General features: G+C 34.7%; 1 protein-coding gene across 1 annotated transcript in view; it reads left to right on the forward strand.

Moving 5' to 3' along the window:
* Positions 1 to 15686, forward strand: part of DOCK3 (dedicator of cytokinesis 3) — a 245020-nt gene that overhangs the window by 36143 nt on the left and 193191 nt on the right. Inside the window, exons 2-4 of the mRNA XM_037501571.2 lie at positions 1077 to 1117; positions 5889 to 5944; positions 13759 to 13855. Coding sequence (XP_037357468.1) covers positions 1077 to 1117; positions 5889 to 5944; positions 13759 to 13855 — 194 coding nt within the window. The remainder of the gene's footprint in view (positions 1 to 1076; positions 1118 to 5888; positions 5945 to 13758; positions 13856 to 15686) is intronic.

Genomic DNA, 15686 nt, shown 5'->3' on the forward strand with positions numbered 1-15686 from the left:
TTAAAAAGATAATTGTTTTTACCAAGGTTTACATTTCTTGAATAAATGTCCTTTCTATGTTTTCAAATCTTTGGTTCATTCCTAGAACTCTAGAAAAGTGTAGATTTTGACAGTTTTGCCACTGTTCTCATTGCTTTTGTTGAGGTGATGTTTTTTGACAATCCTTACTCTGTGATACCTACTGATATTATTCTCTATTCTGTTTCTTAAGATACTATAAAGCCATGTTGGTATTTTTGTGAGCAATAAAAGAAATGGAGATTCATGAAAATTGAGTTACTCAAATTTCATGATCTCGGTTGTACTAAACAGAAGCAAGAATTACTTTGTGTGTTAGGGTTTTGAGGGGAGAAAAAGTTGATTCTTCATGGAATTAAGAACAGTAAATCCTCAATTAATACCAATCATTGTAATAATCTCACTGTTCTTTTCTTCATCTTCTATCTTGAAGTAGAACTCTTGGCTTCCCCTCATTATTTAAGCTATTTCCTCTTAAACCCAAGCAGAGAAACTATAGTGAAACTCTGGGGGGGAAAAAAGATTGGAATTGAGAAAAGTTGGCAATAAAAATTTCTTTATCAGAAAAATATTTTTTGTTATTATTGCTGTATGAATGTTGAGAGGAAATAATTGAAGCAAAGACATCAGTTTTAGCAGCTAGGGAAGCCAAGAAATGAGATAGTGTTGGTTATTACATGGGTAATTGAGTGAGACTAAAAACCAAAGGCTGGACTGTATTCCCTGTCTACATCAAAAAAGCTGTAAAATTTGGGAATTTTCCTGCCTGTGAAACTTTCATCTGGAATTTTTTGTGGATTTGAATTACATGTCCTTTGAGGTCTTCTCTAATACTGTGTTTTTACTCACTTGAAAGAGCTTTGTGCCTTTTGCTCAAAATTGGGAATGTTGTATTTATTGTAGGTCTGTTCCTTTTGGAGTATACTGTTCATAACAAAGTCACATTTTCTGATGTGCTTTTACTAGAAAGTTTTGCATTCATTTATCTTTCTTCTACCTGTCTCTTACAGAAAATGACAACAATAGATTTTAATTACCCTTTGTATGCTTTGTTTTAGGTTGGTACAGAGGAGTTTCAACAAAAAAGCCAAATATAAAGGTAATGAAAAGTTCATTGTTACCTTTTATACTTTTTGCCTAGTATTTATGTTTAATATAAAAACAATTTTTATCAATCTTTAATCTTTCGCAAAAGTCACACTTTATAGAACTATCAGACTCTGCTGTTTTAGCAGTATTAGAGTTTTTAAAAGGATAGAAAATACATGTATGGTCATAGCTATAAAGTTTACTTTAAAAAAGTCTATTTAGGGGGCCTCCCCGGTGGCACAGTGGTTGAGCACTGGGTTGCAAAGCTGCCCGCAGCCTCTGCAGCGCCAGTTCGATCCCCGGCTGCTCCCCGGCCATCGGAGGAGGGTCCCACATGGCGCACAGACCTCTCCTGCCGCCCGCTGCTCCCCTCAGCAGTGTACTTCGGTCCTCCCAGTGCTTGTATAAATAAATAAATAAATTATAAAAAAAAAAGTCTAGGGTATTTCATATTTTTCCTTCAAATATTTGACAGAAATTGAATTGATTTATCATAGGTCTATTCCTGTGGAACCATGTAACTAGTTAGATGAATTTATTTCTAAAATAGAAAAAAAAATCCATAGATGTTTTGCTTGAATTGGAATATGGTGTGCAGAACACAAAATGCTATTTTGACCTATTGTTGCATATCTCAAAACTTTAGCTTTTACTTCGGCCAGGAAGGAGAGTCTAAGACAGTGACTTTTTACTGGCACCAGAGAATTGATCTTCCCCTTCTTCAGCCTCTGGGCCGTCCCTCCCTCTGACCGTTAAACTTTATCTTCCTAATAGAGTTGAGCCTTGGGAGTTCAATTCCTTACTTAGAATAAAGAAGCTTGGTTTTCTGTGTCAAAAAATAAATAAATAAATAAAATAAATAAATAAATAAATAAAATCAAAAATAGAAAACACTTTCCAATAATATTCAATTAAATGTCTGTTCACCATAACTTCTTCTTAAAATATGAATTTTAAACAATATATAGTGCAGAGTACTAATTTTATGAACGAGTTTAGTTTTATTCTGTTATTAGTAGTAATTTGTTCAAACAATAGGAACATTCTTCAGTAACACATTTGAAAAAAACTATGCTTACTCTTTCATATCATTAATATTGTTAGCTTAATCATCAAACTGTTTTGCTTTTATTGTATAGGAAAATGTCAAAATTATATTATTAAAATATTTTTTACCAAAATAATTATTTTCATAAAGAAAATTGTTCATATTTACACCATTCCTTTATAAAAAGACATTATCTTCAAATTGACTTCCTCATAGCCAGGGCTTTTCATTTGTGGCACTGCTGGCATTTTGGGTCAGATAGTTCTTTTGGGGGGGAGCTATCTTGTGAGTTGTAAGATATTTAAGCAGCATATATGACTTCCTCTCACTTGATTTTAGTAACACTCCCCCCTCACCCCCCCACACTGTGATAATGAAAAATGTCTGCAGACATTGCTAAAGGTCTGGGTGTTTTTGGTGGTTGTGCTAAAATTGCCTCTGGTGGAGAATCAAAATTTATAGGTAACTTTTCCTTGTATTTCTATTAAAAATTTTTTTATTGAAGGAACATTACATTACAATTTCAGATGTACATCATTATAAACCAGCGTCTGTGTATGCTACATTAGGTTCATCATTGAAAGTTCAGTTCTGTTCTTTACAGTTGCAGGTGTTATTTCCATTTCAGGAATGCCTAGGTGGAAATAATTTCTACATATATTTTATGAGTGTTTTTGTCTTGTTTTAAAATTGTCTAAAAGTTTGAACTTAAATTAGTTAAGTCCTACAAATTATTGGAAAGCTGTAATTTATGTTTTATTTTCAGTAATATTGGTGATCTTGGCCACCCCACACCTTACTTCTGATACTAGTGTTTGAGGATCAATGTGGAGACAATGGTCGCTAAAATTCTTGTATGTTTGTTATTAAATTCATGCACTGTGTGCCATTTGAAAACCTTTCTTGCTTTGTTTTCTAAAATATTGAATTTATGTTGTAAAGTTTTTCATCTTCTTTTAAAGAAAGGTGAATTGAGTTTGGAAGGCAGTTAATTTGCTTATACTTCAGCTTGATCCTTAGAGTTTGTGGAGTATGCCTAGAGTAACCTTTAGTGTAGGTTTATTTGACTTTATTCTTAATACACAACCTTACTAGATCTTTATTGAAAGATTCGTGTGTTCACTGAGTTCTTCCACTCTGGTTGATTAGGACTTGAATGTGTACCAATCTTATGTGTGCTCCAGGAATATTTCAGCATATAGCTGCTCATTAGTTGTTCTTTTCCTGGCCTCCTGGAATTTGACTTGATGCAATTATAGCTTAGTTTTCAGCCAAATCCTCAAGGGAATCTCTACGAAAAAGTCTGTACTTCTTTCTCTTTATAATTTCCTTCTTTTCTATGCTCCACAAATCCAGCATTCTCAGCCTTCTCCTACTAATGCTTGACTTTTAATCTTAGCAGCAATGCCTTGTTCTTTGCTGTCCCTTTCTGATTGATAAAGGCCTTTAGGCAAAAAGAATTGGAAAATTGTATGACTCACCTCATTTGTTTCCCTTTTCCCGGAGATCATATTCACATTTACTGTCTGAAAACAGATATTTCATAGATTTTTGTTGTGGTTTTTAGTTGCTTTGGACAGAGAACAGATCCTGGGTTTTTTGTTTTTTTTTTGGTTAGATTTTGCATTTTTGAGATAATTACAGTTTCATATGCATTTATAATAAATAATATAAAGGATACCCTTTACCATTGATAACATCTTGGAAAACTTGAGTACAATATCAAAACCAAGGTATTGACATTAATGCAATGACAACACAAAATATTTCTATCACCATGAGGATCTCTTATAATTTACAGTTTTTGTCTTTTATAAATGTTATATAAATGGAATCATACTGTATCCAACATTTTTTGTATTAGATATTTTCACTCAGCATAACTCTGAAAATTCATCCATGGCATTGCATATATTTAGTAGTCCATTCCTTTTTTCCCTGAGTTATGTTCAGTTATATGGATATACTATTACTTATTTAACCATTCAGATTTTGAAAGATATCAAGAGTTGTTTCCAGTTGCTGGCTATAAAAATGAAAACTGTTAAAAACATTATAAACAGGTTTTGGTAGTTATGTGAATAAAAGTTTGTATTTCTTTGGGGTAAATGCCCAGGTGTGTACTTCTTGGCTTATGTGCTTGTTGCAGATTTATTATTTTTGTTTTCTTTTTTGGTCAGTTTTTTTTTTCATATCCTTTTTGTCATTTTAGTTGCAGATTTAGTTTTTAAAGAACCTGCCAAGCTCTTTCACAGAGAGGTGGTGCATTTTATATTCCAACTTGCAGTGTAGGAGAGACCTAGTTTATTTGCATTCTTGCCAGCATTTGACTTTGTCACTGTTTTCTATCTTAGTCATTCTGCTAGGTGTAGTGGTATCTCATTGTAGTCTTAATTTACAGTTCCTTAATGGCTGATGACATGGAATGTTTTTTACATGCTTATTTGCCATTTGTGTATGCTCCTCAGTGACCAGTCTCTTCTGTCTCCCAAGAAATAGAGAAAGAAGGAAATCTTCCAGACATTTTATGAGGTGAACATCATCTGATACCAAAACCTGATAAAGACAGCACACAAAATGAGATTTACATGGACCAGTTTCCCTAATAACATAGATGCAAAAATCCTCAGCCAATTTTAGCAACCAAATTAAACAATACATCAAAAGGATCATACTGCACGACCAAGTGGGATTTACTATACTTGTCTTTGAGTGCTTTTTGGTATCAGTAATATTAGCTTTCTGAAATGTTTTCCCTCCCCCCCCCCTTTTTTTTTTCAATTTTTCAAAGACTTTAAGCAAGGATAGGTATTAATTTGTCTTTTGAGAGTTTGGTAGAATGCACTAGTGAAACCATATGGTCCTAGGCTTTATAATATTGTTTCATTTTCTTGTGTTGTTCTGTTCAGATTTTCTATTTCTTCTGGATTCAGTCTTGAAAGGTTGTGTGCACCTAAGAATTTTCCATTTTCACCATGGAGGTGAAATATGTATATACCTATAGCTGTAAATTGCAGTACTGTAGTCCAGCTCCTAATTGCCTTTCATGGTATACCTTGAGTTTATTAATGGTGGTGGGATGGAGCAAAGCATATAAAAAATAATTAGGCTGATTATATTTTATTTGAAAGGAATTTTATACTTCAGGAAAAGAAGTGAAACTTTAATTGGGACACAATTGTTTTTTAAGAGAGTGTACTTTTTTATCTTTTATGAATTGAAATCACATTATTGTAGATAGCATGGTAGAAAACATTCAGAAAGAGTACAAGAAGAAATCTTTTTAGAAACTTCCAAATTGATTTGTTCTCATCAATGCGAAAGTTAGCCAGACTCTAAGAACTATTTCTCCAGCTCAGAGCTGGATAATTTCTAAATTGTTGGTCAGATGATGTAGTTTGTTTTGTTAATATGACAAAGTCTGTACTTAGTATTCTGAGAATGATTTGAACATTTCTAATCTATAACTTAAAATTATTTGTAATTGCTGCATATCAGTTTTCCTCTGAGGGTTGACCCTGACCACAAGTGACAATGAAATTTCTATTTAATATTAAGTTTGTGTAATTCTGTATTTTTGGTTAATATGAAAAGTGATTGCTACTTTAAAGATCTATAGATCTGTGGTGTTGCGAGAGTATTTATGTACTGAAATCAAACTGCTATTTTAGTATATATTAAATGTTAACCACAAATTACTTTTTCTAATGAGAAATAATTTTCTCTTTTACAGGGGATCTTTCCTGCAAATTATATTCACTTGAAAAAAGCAATTGTCAGTAATAGAGGGTGAGTAGTTGGCCTTACTAAATTTATTTACAATTTTTGTAGTTGTGGAGAAAAGCATTTTTCTTTTTGTTTCATAGTAGAAAATATGGTAGTGATGTGTTTTTCTTTCAAAAACATGCTTGCTTTATAGTGTATAATTCTGAGGACATAATTTTCCTAAAAGACTCTGACTACTTTTATCTATTTTTTGTGTACTGAAAAGGTGGCCTGGGCTGTGAATTTTATAAAAACAATTAAGCATGCTGTATGTTTTTTAAATCTCCTTAGAAGATGTGATTCTGGATCCAATCAAGAATTAAGTGTTGTGTTTCATTGTCACATCATTTATAATATTTTATTTCAGAACAGTTCCCCAACCTTGGTTTTCTTTTTCCCTTTATAACATTGACATTGTTATTAAATGCCCAGGCCTGTTTTTTTGCAAAATTTTCCTAAATGTTTATCTGTCTATATTTAAATTTTTGATTGGATTCAGCTTAAACATTCTGGAGAGCACTAGTGTGGATTAAAGTGGTCAGGTTTCTTTGGATGTCTTCCCAGCGGTTGGTTAGCAGGACTGGGACCTAGGGCTCTAAAATCTGAACAGGTATTAGCCAGTGTGAGGGTTTTTCAGAGAACATGCGTTGAGTTTCTAACCCATATACCTTCTCCATTACAACCTGCCACATTTTTGGGGAACATGATCCTGTATTATCAGTGCTTCTTAGGACTTATCATGTGCTTATAACTTGTGCCATTTGTGTGGAAGTGCTTGTTTTTTATTTGATTGACAGGGAGTAAAATTGCTTGGGTAGGCTATTTGTGGAAATTTTCCTATGGGAAATTTAAAATTTTTCATATTAAATTTTTCATTCAGTTTACTTTCCAAGTATTTTTTGATACCTAGGATTTTTCTTTTTTTTTTTTTTTAATAGAGGCATGTTTTATTTGTTTGTTTGTTTGTTTGTTTGTTTGTTTGTTTTGTTTATACATGCACTGGGTACAGTCAGAAGCGCGGGAGGGTGAGAGAATTCACCAGAGCCAGAGCGGGGAGCAGAGCAGGCAGAAGGACCGAAGTACACTGCTGAGGGGAGCAGCGGGCGGCAGGAGAGGTCTGCGCGCCATGCAGGACCCTCCTCAGGTGGCCGGGGAGCAGCCGGGGATCGAACCGGCGCTGCAGAGGCCGCGGGCAGCTTCGCAACCCAGCGCTCAACCACTGCGCCACCGGGGAGGCCCTCGGATTTTTCATTCTTAAAATGATTCAAGTATAGTAGCTACTTTTTATAAAGTTTCACTGAAAAAATTATTCACTTGTAGTAAATTTGAGGATTTCAGGGCTAATAAAGGAAAGAAACATAACCACTACTAAATAGGAATAGCCCACAATGAGCTTTATATTGGCAGAAATTTGATGGGTTGTAAAATAAAGTCCCCTGTAGCCAGAGACCTTCTAGAGAAAGCAGGGCATGGCCATGATCCAGAAGGAGAAGGGGACATGGGAACTCTTGGGGGAAAATGTTACCAGAGGGGAACTTATATTTCTAGATCATTTCATTCAGCTGCTGCGTGATAGGAAGTCTCTGGATTAGAGAATGTCTAGGTCAGCAGCAGATTGGAATCTTTTATAGCCCCAGGATTTGTCTCATCAGTGACTAGCATATATTCAGTGCCGTTTCATTAAGTTCCTAAAACAGACGAGGCCTCAATGGCCAAGAATATGTTTACTTTAAATATATACAGTTTTAACTTGTCAATCATGCCTCAATAAAGTTGAGGGGGAAATGTTTTCAGGAGACATTCCTAAAAAGATCTGGGCATGCTACATTTTGGGCAGTCAACTGGTTGGGTAAGTGAGAAAAACTTGATTACTACTTTAGTTTCTTTAATGGTTATTGATTTATTCAAATGTTCTTTTTTTTTTTTCTTAGTCAATATTGTTGTTAATACATCTGTTTTTCAGAAAATGTTTGCATCTCATTTTTCATGTTTTTGGCATAGGTATTTTCATAATATTTCTTAGGATATTTGAAAATCTTGAGTGTATGTCCCTTATTGTATATTAATACCATTTTTTAAAATTTCATTTTCACATCAGTCCTTTCTGAAATTTGTTTGATCTTGCAAACAGCCTATCCTTTTACTTTGCTGATTCACACTATTATCTCTGTATTCTATTCCATTAATTTGGTTCTCAGTCTTCAAAAATAATATTTTCTAGTTTCTATTTTTTCGTGACCTCTGATTTTTTTTTTGGTAAGTAAAAAAAGTTGTCATTTTTTGGGTTTGGGTACTTAGCAAATTTATTTTAGTCTTTTCTAATACAGGAATTGAAGATCATAGAATTCTCTCTATATAATGCTTTTGTTTTATTATACAATGTTTCATTCATAGTATGTTTCCAAATTGATAATTTATAGAATATTCTTCTTTAGTTCCATGATGTTTTCTCTTTTGCTCCTCTATAATTTGTGACCATAATGTAAAAAAACCTCATCACCATACCTTTAAAAATAGTTAGGGAAAAAATAGGTGAGGAAAAAGGAAAAACATCAATGAAGTAAATTTTATAAATATGTGTGTGTATATGCACACACACACGATAGCAAGGTATAATATGCAGTAGATGTTACTGATATGTTTCCCTTCTGTCTTGCAGGTATTAATTTGTTTTAATTTCTTCCTTTCTTTATTACCCTTTTTATAATCTCCTTGCTGTAGCTAATACTTCACTTATTGTATTTAAGCTCTTGGTTCTGTATATTTATTGTCTTCCATTATTTTTTACCACAGAGCATAGTGATATTAGGATGCTCCTTAAGGATCCCTTTGGTTCCATTTGTACTTCTCCCCCATCTCTGTTGTGCAGCAGCAAACCTGTTTCTTCCTGTGGGCTAATAAAAATTAATCATACTGGCCAATACCAAAATTCCTTCTTTAGTTTTTTTTGTTTGCCCAGTGATAGAACCTGAACCTGAAATGACTTCATGGTAATCTCAGATTCAGTATAATTGAGTTATGTTTCTCTTCTGGTAATATTCATATTTACCTTGGATTCTAAATGATCAGAGTCAGTGCTCAGAGATAGAAAGCTAAAATTCTGCAAGTGAGTTACTATGATTGAGATTGGAAAGTGCCCATTCTGTCTCTGCCTCTTCTCTTTTGACCCATGTATTCAGAGAAACAAAAAACTATATTGGTTGCTGGTTCATATTACATATCACATCAAATGACTAGCACCCAATTTTAAAAATGTAGCACGAGGCCCTTTTTATTCATAGTGCTCTGCGTGATGAAGTAATTAGTAACATCAGTGAATACTGTGGGTATCAGTCCCTTCTATTTCTTATAGTTTAAAGTGAGTTTATACATAATGGCATACTGCTCATGCTGCAACTTTATACATAATGGCTGATAAAATATTCAGTGGTCTGTAGATGGCCATGTTTCCAGAGATAAAGTAGGCAGAGAAAGAAAGTCCAAATTTCATCTCTTTCATGATGAATGGGACCCAGTATAATGTACTTGCCTAATGGGGTTGGCAAATCTATTTAGTGCATGGTACAGTATTATACTCAGGGTTACCCACTGTATTGGCCAGTTCTGATTGAACACTGGTGATACCAGATCAGCTTTGATGGAGTTTAGCTCATGCAGAACTGCTATTCCTTTTACCACATTCAATTTGGAGTGACTGGGAAGGGAAACTGACTGAAGTCATGAGACATCATTCCATCATTCTTTTCAAGCCAGTAGCCTGCCTTTTACCTTACTGTTAATGAAGTTTATGAATTCATGAATTATGTAATTCAGCAGTTAATTACAATAAAAACTAGAATTTGGTTTTTGGTTATTTTAGCACTGAAACTAAAAGACAGGATTGATAAAGAATATTAGTGAAGCGAATATTCAGCTGTTTTTAGATCTGGTTTCTTGGCTAGCGATTGTCCTTCCAATTAAATACTATGGAGTATGTCAGATTGTCTAATCCATCCATTCTACATCTGTTATGTTTAACTTTTATTTTTATTTATATTTAAAATTTTTTTAAAAAGATTTATTTTTATTTATTTATGCATACAAGACTGGGGTTGCAGGCCAGAGGTGTGGGGGCCAGGGGGTGGGGGGAGACAGTGAGAGGATTCACCAGAGACAGAGTGTGGAGCAAAACAGGCAGATCTACTGAAATGCACTGCTGAGGGGAGCAGCGAGCAAGACAGGAGAGGTCTGCTGTGCCATGTGGGTCAGCTCCCTGGATGGGGATCGAACTCATGCTACAGTGGCTAGCAATAGCGTGATAGTGCTGAGACAACCCCTTGCACCACCAGGGAGGCCCTATGTTTAACTGTTAGTTTGGAATAGAGTTAAAGAAAAAAATCAATAGGTCAGCAGTTGCCAGGTTTCTTTCTCTTGTTTTTGATCATGCAGCCCAAATTATCCCCCACCTTTTTTGACATTTAATCTTGATTCTTGTTATTTATAAAACTTACTTAAAAAACTCTATACATTATTTCCTTCTCTTCACATTGCACTTTGGAGTCCCAGATTGCTTAAGATGGTATTATCTGCTTATTTCAGATGAGGTAGGCTAGGTTTTGAGAGTTAAGTACCTTTACCAAAGTAACTTGGCAAGTAGGGAAACTAGAAATTGAGGCCAAATTGTCTCAGCTACATTTATGTGCATTATCCATTGAATTGAAGGACCCTCTCTTATGAAGGGACCCTCTCTCTTCTCACAACCAAATTTTATTTGTCATAAATTCTACTCTGTATGAATCCAGAATTGCTTGCTAATTCACTTTATTTTTTTCCTAGTATTTTGACTACATACTATTTAGCATGTGGACCAATGTATTTTTAAATCATATTATATTCACATTTTAAGAATGTTCAGGATTGGTTGTGTATTATACTAAGAAAGCTAAGTCAGAATTAGTTTAGACTTTGGGTAATATAAATTTAGGTAAGTTCAAAGTATTAGAACTTTAAAATAGGAACATTGTAAGTTTACTGTATTTCTTCATGATTAAAGTAGCTAAAAAAACTTTCAAGACATTTTATTTCATTTTATCTTGTACATCAATTCTGCATTAGTTTTAACTAAGAACAAGGCTTACAACATCTTCCGTGTCTCTATTTTCAGTGTTAAGTTTACCTCTCTTGTAGCCTTGCAGTGACATCATTCTGTCTTTCAAACACATGTCTCATGTGTCCTCAGCTTGCTCAGTGTTTTCTCTATACCTCTCTTCATAGCATATTGCATCTTCCCCGGCACTCTCTCCATCTCCTTGCCTTTCAAACCCAACGCTCCTTAGGAGCCTCACTTCCTTCATGAAGCTTTGTCTAATTCATAGTAAATAGTTCACAGTAGACATTCTTTTCAGAACAAAACAAAAATTTATTTATTTTAGATTTATTTATTTATTTATTTATACAAGCACTGGGTACAGTCAGAAGCATGGGAGGGTGAGAGAATTCACCAGAGCCAGAGCGGGGAACAGAACAGGCAACTGATGATACACTGCTGAGGGGAGCAGCAGGCGGCAGGAGAGGTCTGCGTGCCATGTGGGACCCTCCTCCGGTGGCCGGGGAGCAGCTGGGGATCGAACTGGCGCTGCAGAGGCTGTGGGCAGCTTCACAACCTAGCGCTCAACTGCTGTGCCACCAGGGAGGCCCACGAAACTAAAATTTATAGTTGATGTCATGCAGCATCTACTTGTACATGATGTTTCAGTTCTGTTATTACGATAGTGATCCCCTGATTGCTTCAGTTAATCTCCTTATTATCTCAGTAGTACTCTTAAGAGGTGGTATCAACAAATAGCTTCAGAAATTCTAATTTATACCCAGTCATCTAGAAAATATAAAGATGTCTCCTTATTTAATTCAGTTGCAAGTAAAGTCTTCTTCATTCTCAGACCTGACATTTATCATTGCCTTATTCTTTATCTGAGAGTGTCAGTATGGCATATTTTTAAAGTTTAAATTAAACTGTTCCAAAATTACTTTAAAATTACTGAAAATAATTGGTAAAGTTAAGTCTGGGAATCACTACCTTGAATACTCATGACAAAAGGAAAAATTCACATTTTATTCTTAACAAGACCTTGATAAAAGCTTTATTTTACCCAGCTTATAAGTTTGGTGATTATGATTATTATGCTCTGGCATCATTCCAAGATGTTTTTGATATCTGCTGAAATAAATCACATAAACTATCACTTACTAATAAAGTCATAAAACATGTAACATATTAATTGGTGCTTAATATTAATATAGTCATCTTTTAATAGTTTTTCAGCTTTTTTCTTGTGTAAAGAAATGATAATTAATGCTAATTTTGTGAAGTACATTTTCCTTTGCTATTTCCAGGTGGAAGATGTTCTTTTTAACTAACAAATCAGAATATGGATTCTAATCACCTCCACATATCAGTATATAAAAACTCTAGTCACTGAAAATTTTTCATCATTCCCCAAAATTGGCATACACAATTGTAGAAACATTATCAAAGCGTACTGCTACTTTCAATAACCTTTCAACTACTACTTGTTCTTTTTATTTATGTTAAGATGTAGAATTCTTATTATTATTGAAAAGACTGCATCAACCTTAAGTTCTTGAACTTGGGAAATTCTATCTCATTGACTTCTTGTATACTGTTTCCTCTCTTCCTCTTGCATTTCTTTTCTGTCATGATTTTTTTTCATGTCTTTTGGACTTTACCACCTTTTCAGAAAAAACTTTACTAATCCTCTCATTTTGAATCATGCCCCCCCAGCTAAAATCTCTGTGTACTTTAATTTCCTTTTATATACATCACTGTCTGCATCTGTTGGTTGTTATTATTTGTCTTTCTGATTCCATATCCAGAACAAGAGTCCTCTGTAACTAGAAATTCTGTTGACTTTTATTCATCAATAAATTGTTGGCGATTAGCACAGGGACCAGCACTATAGTAGATGCTACTTATGAGGCTGAGAGAAACCCAGTACCTTTCTCTTCACAGGTCAGAATTCCTCTATCAGTCCTAGTATTCCTTGACTGACAATAGTTTCTAAGAAAATACCAATACAAGGAACACCATGTAAGGAAGAACTTCTGAAGTTTTTCAAGACCCATTGTCTGGTTCCTGAACCCCCCCTTATATCCATTTTCATCAGCTCTTTACTACCAAGAGCATGAACTAATGTGCATTACTGATAAATGTTAAAGGACACAAAGAATTTAAAAAATTAATTTGAGCAGGATTTGAGAAGTCTCGTGGGCTTTCCTTAAAGGAAAAAAACTTTTTTAAAAAAGATTATTTATGCATACAAGAGCTGGGGTACAGGCCAGAGGTGTGGGGGTGAGAGGATTCACCAGAGACAGAGTGGGGAACAGAGCAGGCAGACTGACTGAAATACACTGCTGAGGGGGGTAGTGGGCGAGTCAGGAGAGGTCTGCCTCGCCATGTGGATTGCTCCTTGGCTGGCTGGGGATTGAACTTGTGCTGCAGAGGCTATGGATTGCTTCACAGTGCGGTGCTTAACCCCTTGCGCCACCAGGGAGGTCCTAAAGGAAAAAAAATCTTTAAAAATGTCCTTAGACACAGTATTTCTAAAAGCAAATTTGAGAATTTTTATATAGCAAAACAAAAGATTTATACATTAATTAATTCAGAGTTCAGTTACACTATTGCAGTAAGTTTCTGCCAAAGGATCTTCAGTCAGTTAGCTATAACTTTACATATTAGCATGAATTTAAAATTTGAGTTAAATATTTTATAAAGGGCCGTAGACAGTATTCTTATATTTTATCAAAGATAATGTGGCTGTTTGTTATGACTCTAATTCTAGGCAGTATGAAACTGTGGTTCCACTTGAAGATTCTATTGTGAGTGAGGTTACAGCAACTCTACAAGAATGGGCCAGTCTGTGGAAACAACTCTACGTGGTAAGTAGTTGATAATTAGTTTACTTGATCATTAAAGTTCTATTTACCAAGTGAAAAAAGTTAGCTGACCTATTTAGTTTTCTGAATATTGACTTTTTAAACGTTTTCTTAATATTACCTGAAACTTAGTAGACTGACTTTCCAACCCAAAGATCATACACATTATTCATAAGCCTGCAGTTCTTCTACCCTCTCCTAGTCAGTAGAATGCAGTTTCTGATTTTAGCTGTCTCTCTCATTACTGTACCCCTAGAAGCTTTCATAAAACAAATGTTTACTCAGTGAATGAACAAATTTGCATTACTTAACTTTTATCTTTCATAAACTACCAAGTTTTTCTAGGATATAGACCAGGAAATTTTATCTACTTTTTTTAATGCAATTAATCTTAAAGAATGTCATATATACACTTTTTGCTACACCAACATTAAGTAGAAAGACTAAAAAAAACCCAGTTCATATCCTCTGGGGAAAAAAAAAAACAAAACAAAAACTAGAGAGTAGATAGAAAGTGATATGCCACAAAAAATCTAGAATAAAAAAATAAGTGACAGGGTTTGGGTTCTGGAAACGATGGAGCAAACACATTTCATTTTATTCCTTCTATTTACCATAACAAAAATCTTGGATAAAACCCATAGATCACCTATCAGAAAACTCTGAAAGTTAGGAAAAGAAGGTAGACTGACTAGAGACCTTGAGGCTCAAGGATTGAGTGAGTTCTCTGATTTGCCTCACATATATCCTGGCCGGGGCTTTAGAGAGGTTGACAACCTAGAAATGCTAATGGGTACAGACAAAAAATTGTTCCAAGGAAAGCCTGTTTTTTTCCATCTAAAGGATGGCCCAACAAGACAAATTTTTTAACTATTCCTGCTTATTCTTTAGGAAAACATCACAATAAAATTTACACCCCTTCCCATCCTGACAGGCATTGCAACAGTAGAATCCATGGCCAGACCTCTGTTCATAAACACCCTTCCTCCCACCTGCAGTAACAAGGATAATTCACTCATTGTGTAGTAGCTGCATGCCATGGCTGATTTATGCTCCACATCACCATATATTCAGTGCACCACATTTACAGTCTGCCACCCAAACTACACTGTGCCACAGCCAGGCCAACCTGACAGCCCTGTTCATTGGGTGGACCAACATAGCACCTCCTTGGCCATGCACCTTGAGTAAGTAGCTCAAGGTGCATGCCCATGTGCTCCTGGACTCCATTGGACATCACCTACAAAAGGCTAATTCTTCAGTGGGAGAGAAGGCAAAGTTGCTTAATACACAGAAGCAAACACAGAGAATTGGTCAGAATTGGGAACATGTCCCAAATGAAAGACAAAACCTAAAAAAGGACCTCAAGGAAGCAGAAATAAAGTACTTGTTGAAAACATCAAAGTAATAATTATAAAGATGATCATCATCTTAAGAGAATGACTCACTAGAAAACTTACAATCCAAAGAGAAGTCATAGAGATATAGAATATAATAAAACTAAAAAATAAAATAGACTGTTTCAACAGCAGACTGAATGAAGGGAAGAACAGATGAGTTGGATAACTAGACAGAGCAACAAAATGAAAAAAAGAATTTTAAAAAGTAAAGATACTTTTTTTTAAAGACCATTTTTAACTAATGGAAGATAATGTGAGAGTCATGTAACATCTTTCAGTGAAATAATTTCTTTGAATGCAAAAATCTATCTGGTTGTGTTCTAAAATTTCTGGAGTCTACTTCTGCTCAGTTATGTTTATTATAATTTTTTTTTAAATAATAAATTTTATTTTTATATTCCCCATACAATTGCAGCCCCCCCATTCTGACCCCA

Source organism: Talpa occidentalis, unplaced genomic scaffold (assembly GCF_014898055.3).
Source record: "Talpa occidentalis isolate TD23 unplaced genomic scaffold, MPIMG_talOcc4v2.1 talOcc4.10, whole genome shotgun sequence".
Classification (NCBI taxonomy): domain Eukaryota; kingdom Metazoa; phylum Chordata; class Mammalia; order Eulipotyphla; family Talpidae; genus Talpa; species Talpa occidentalis.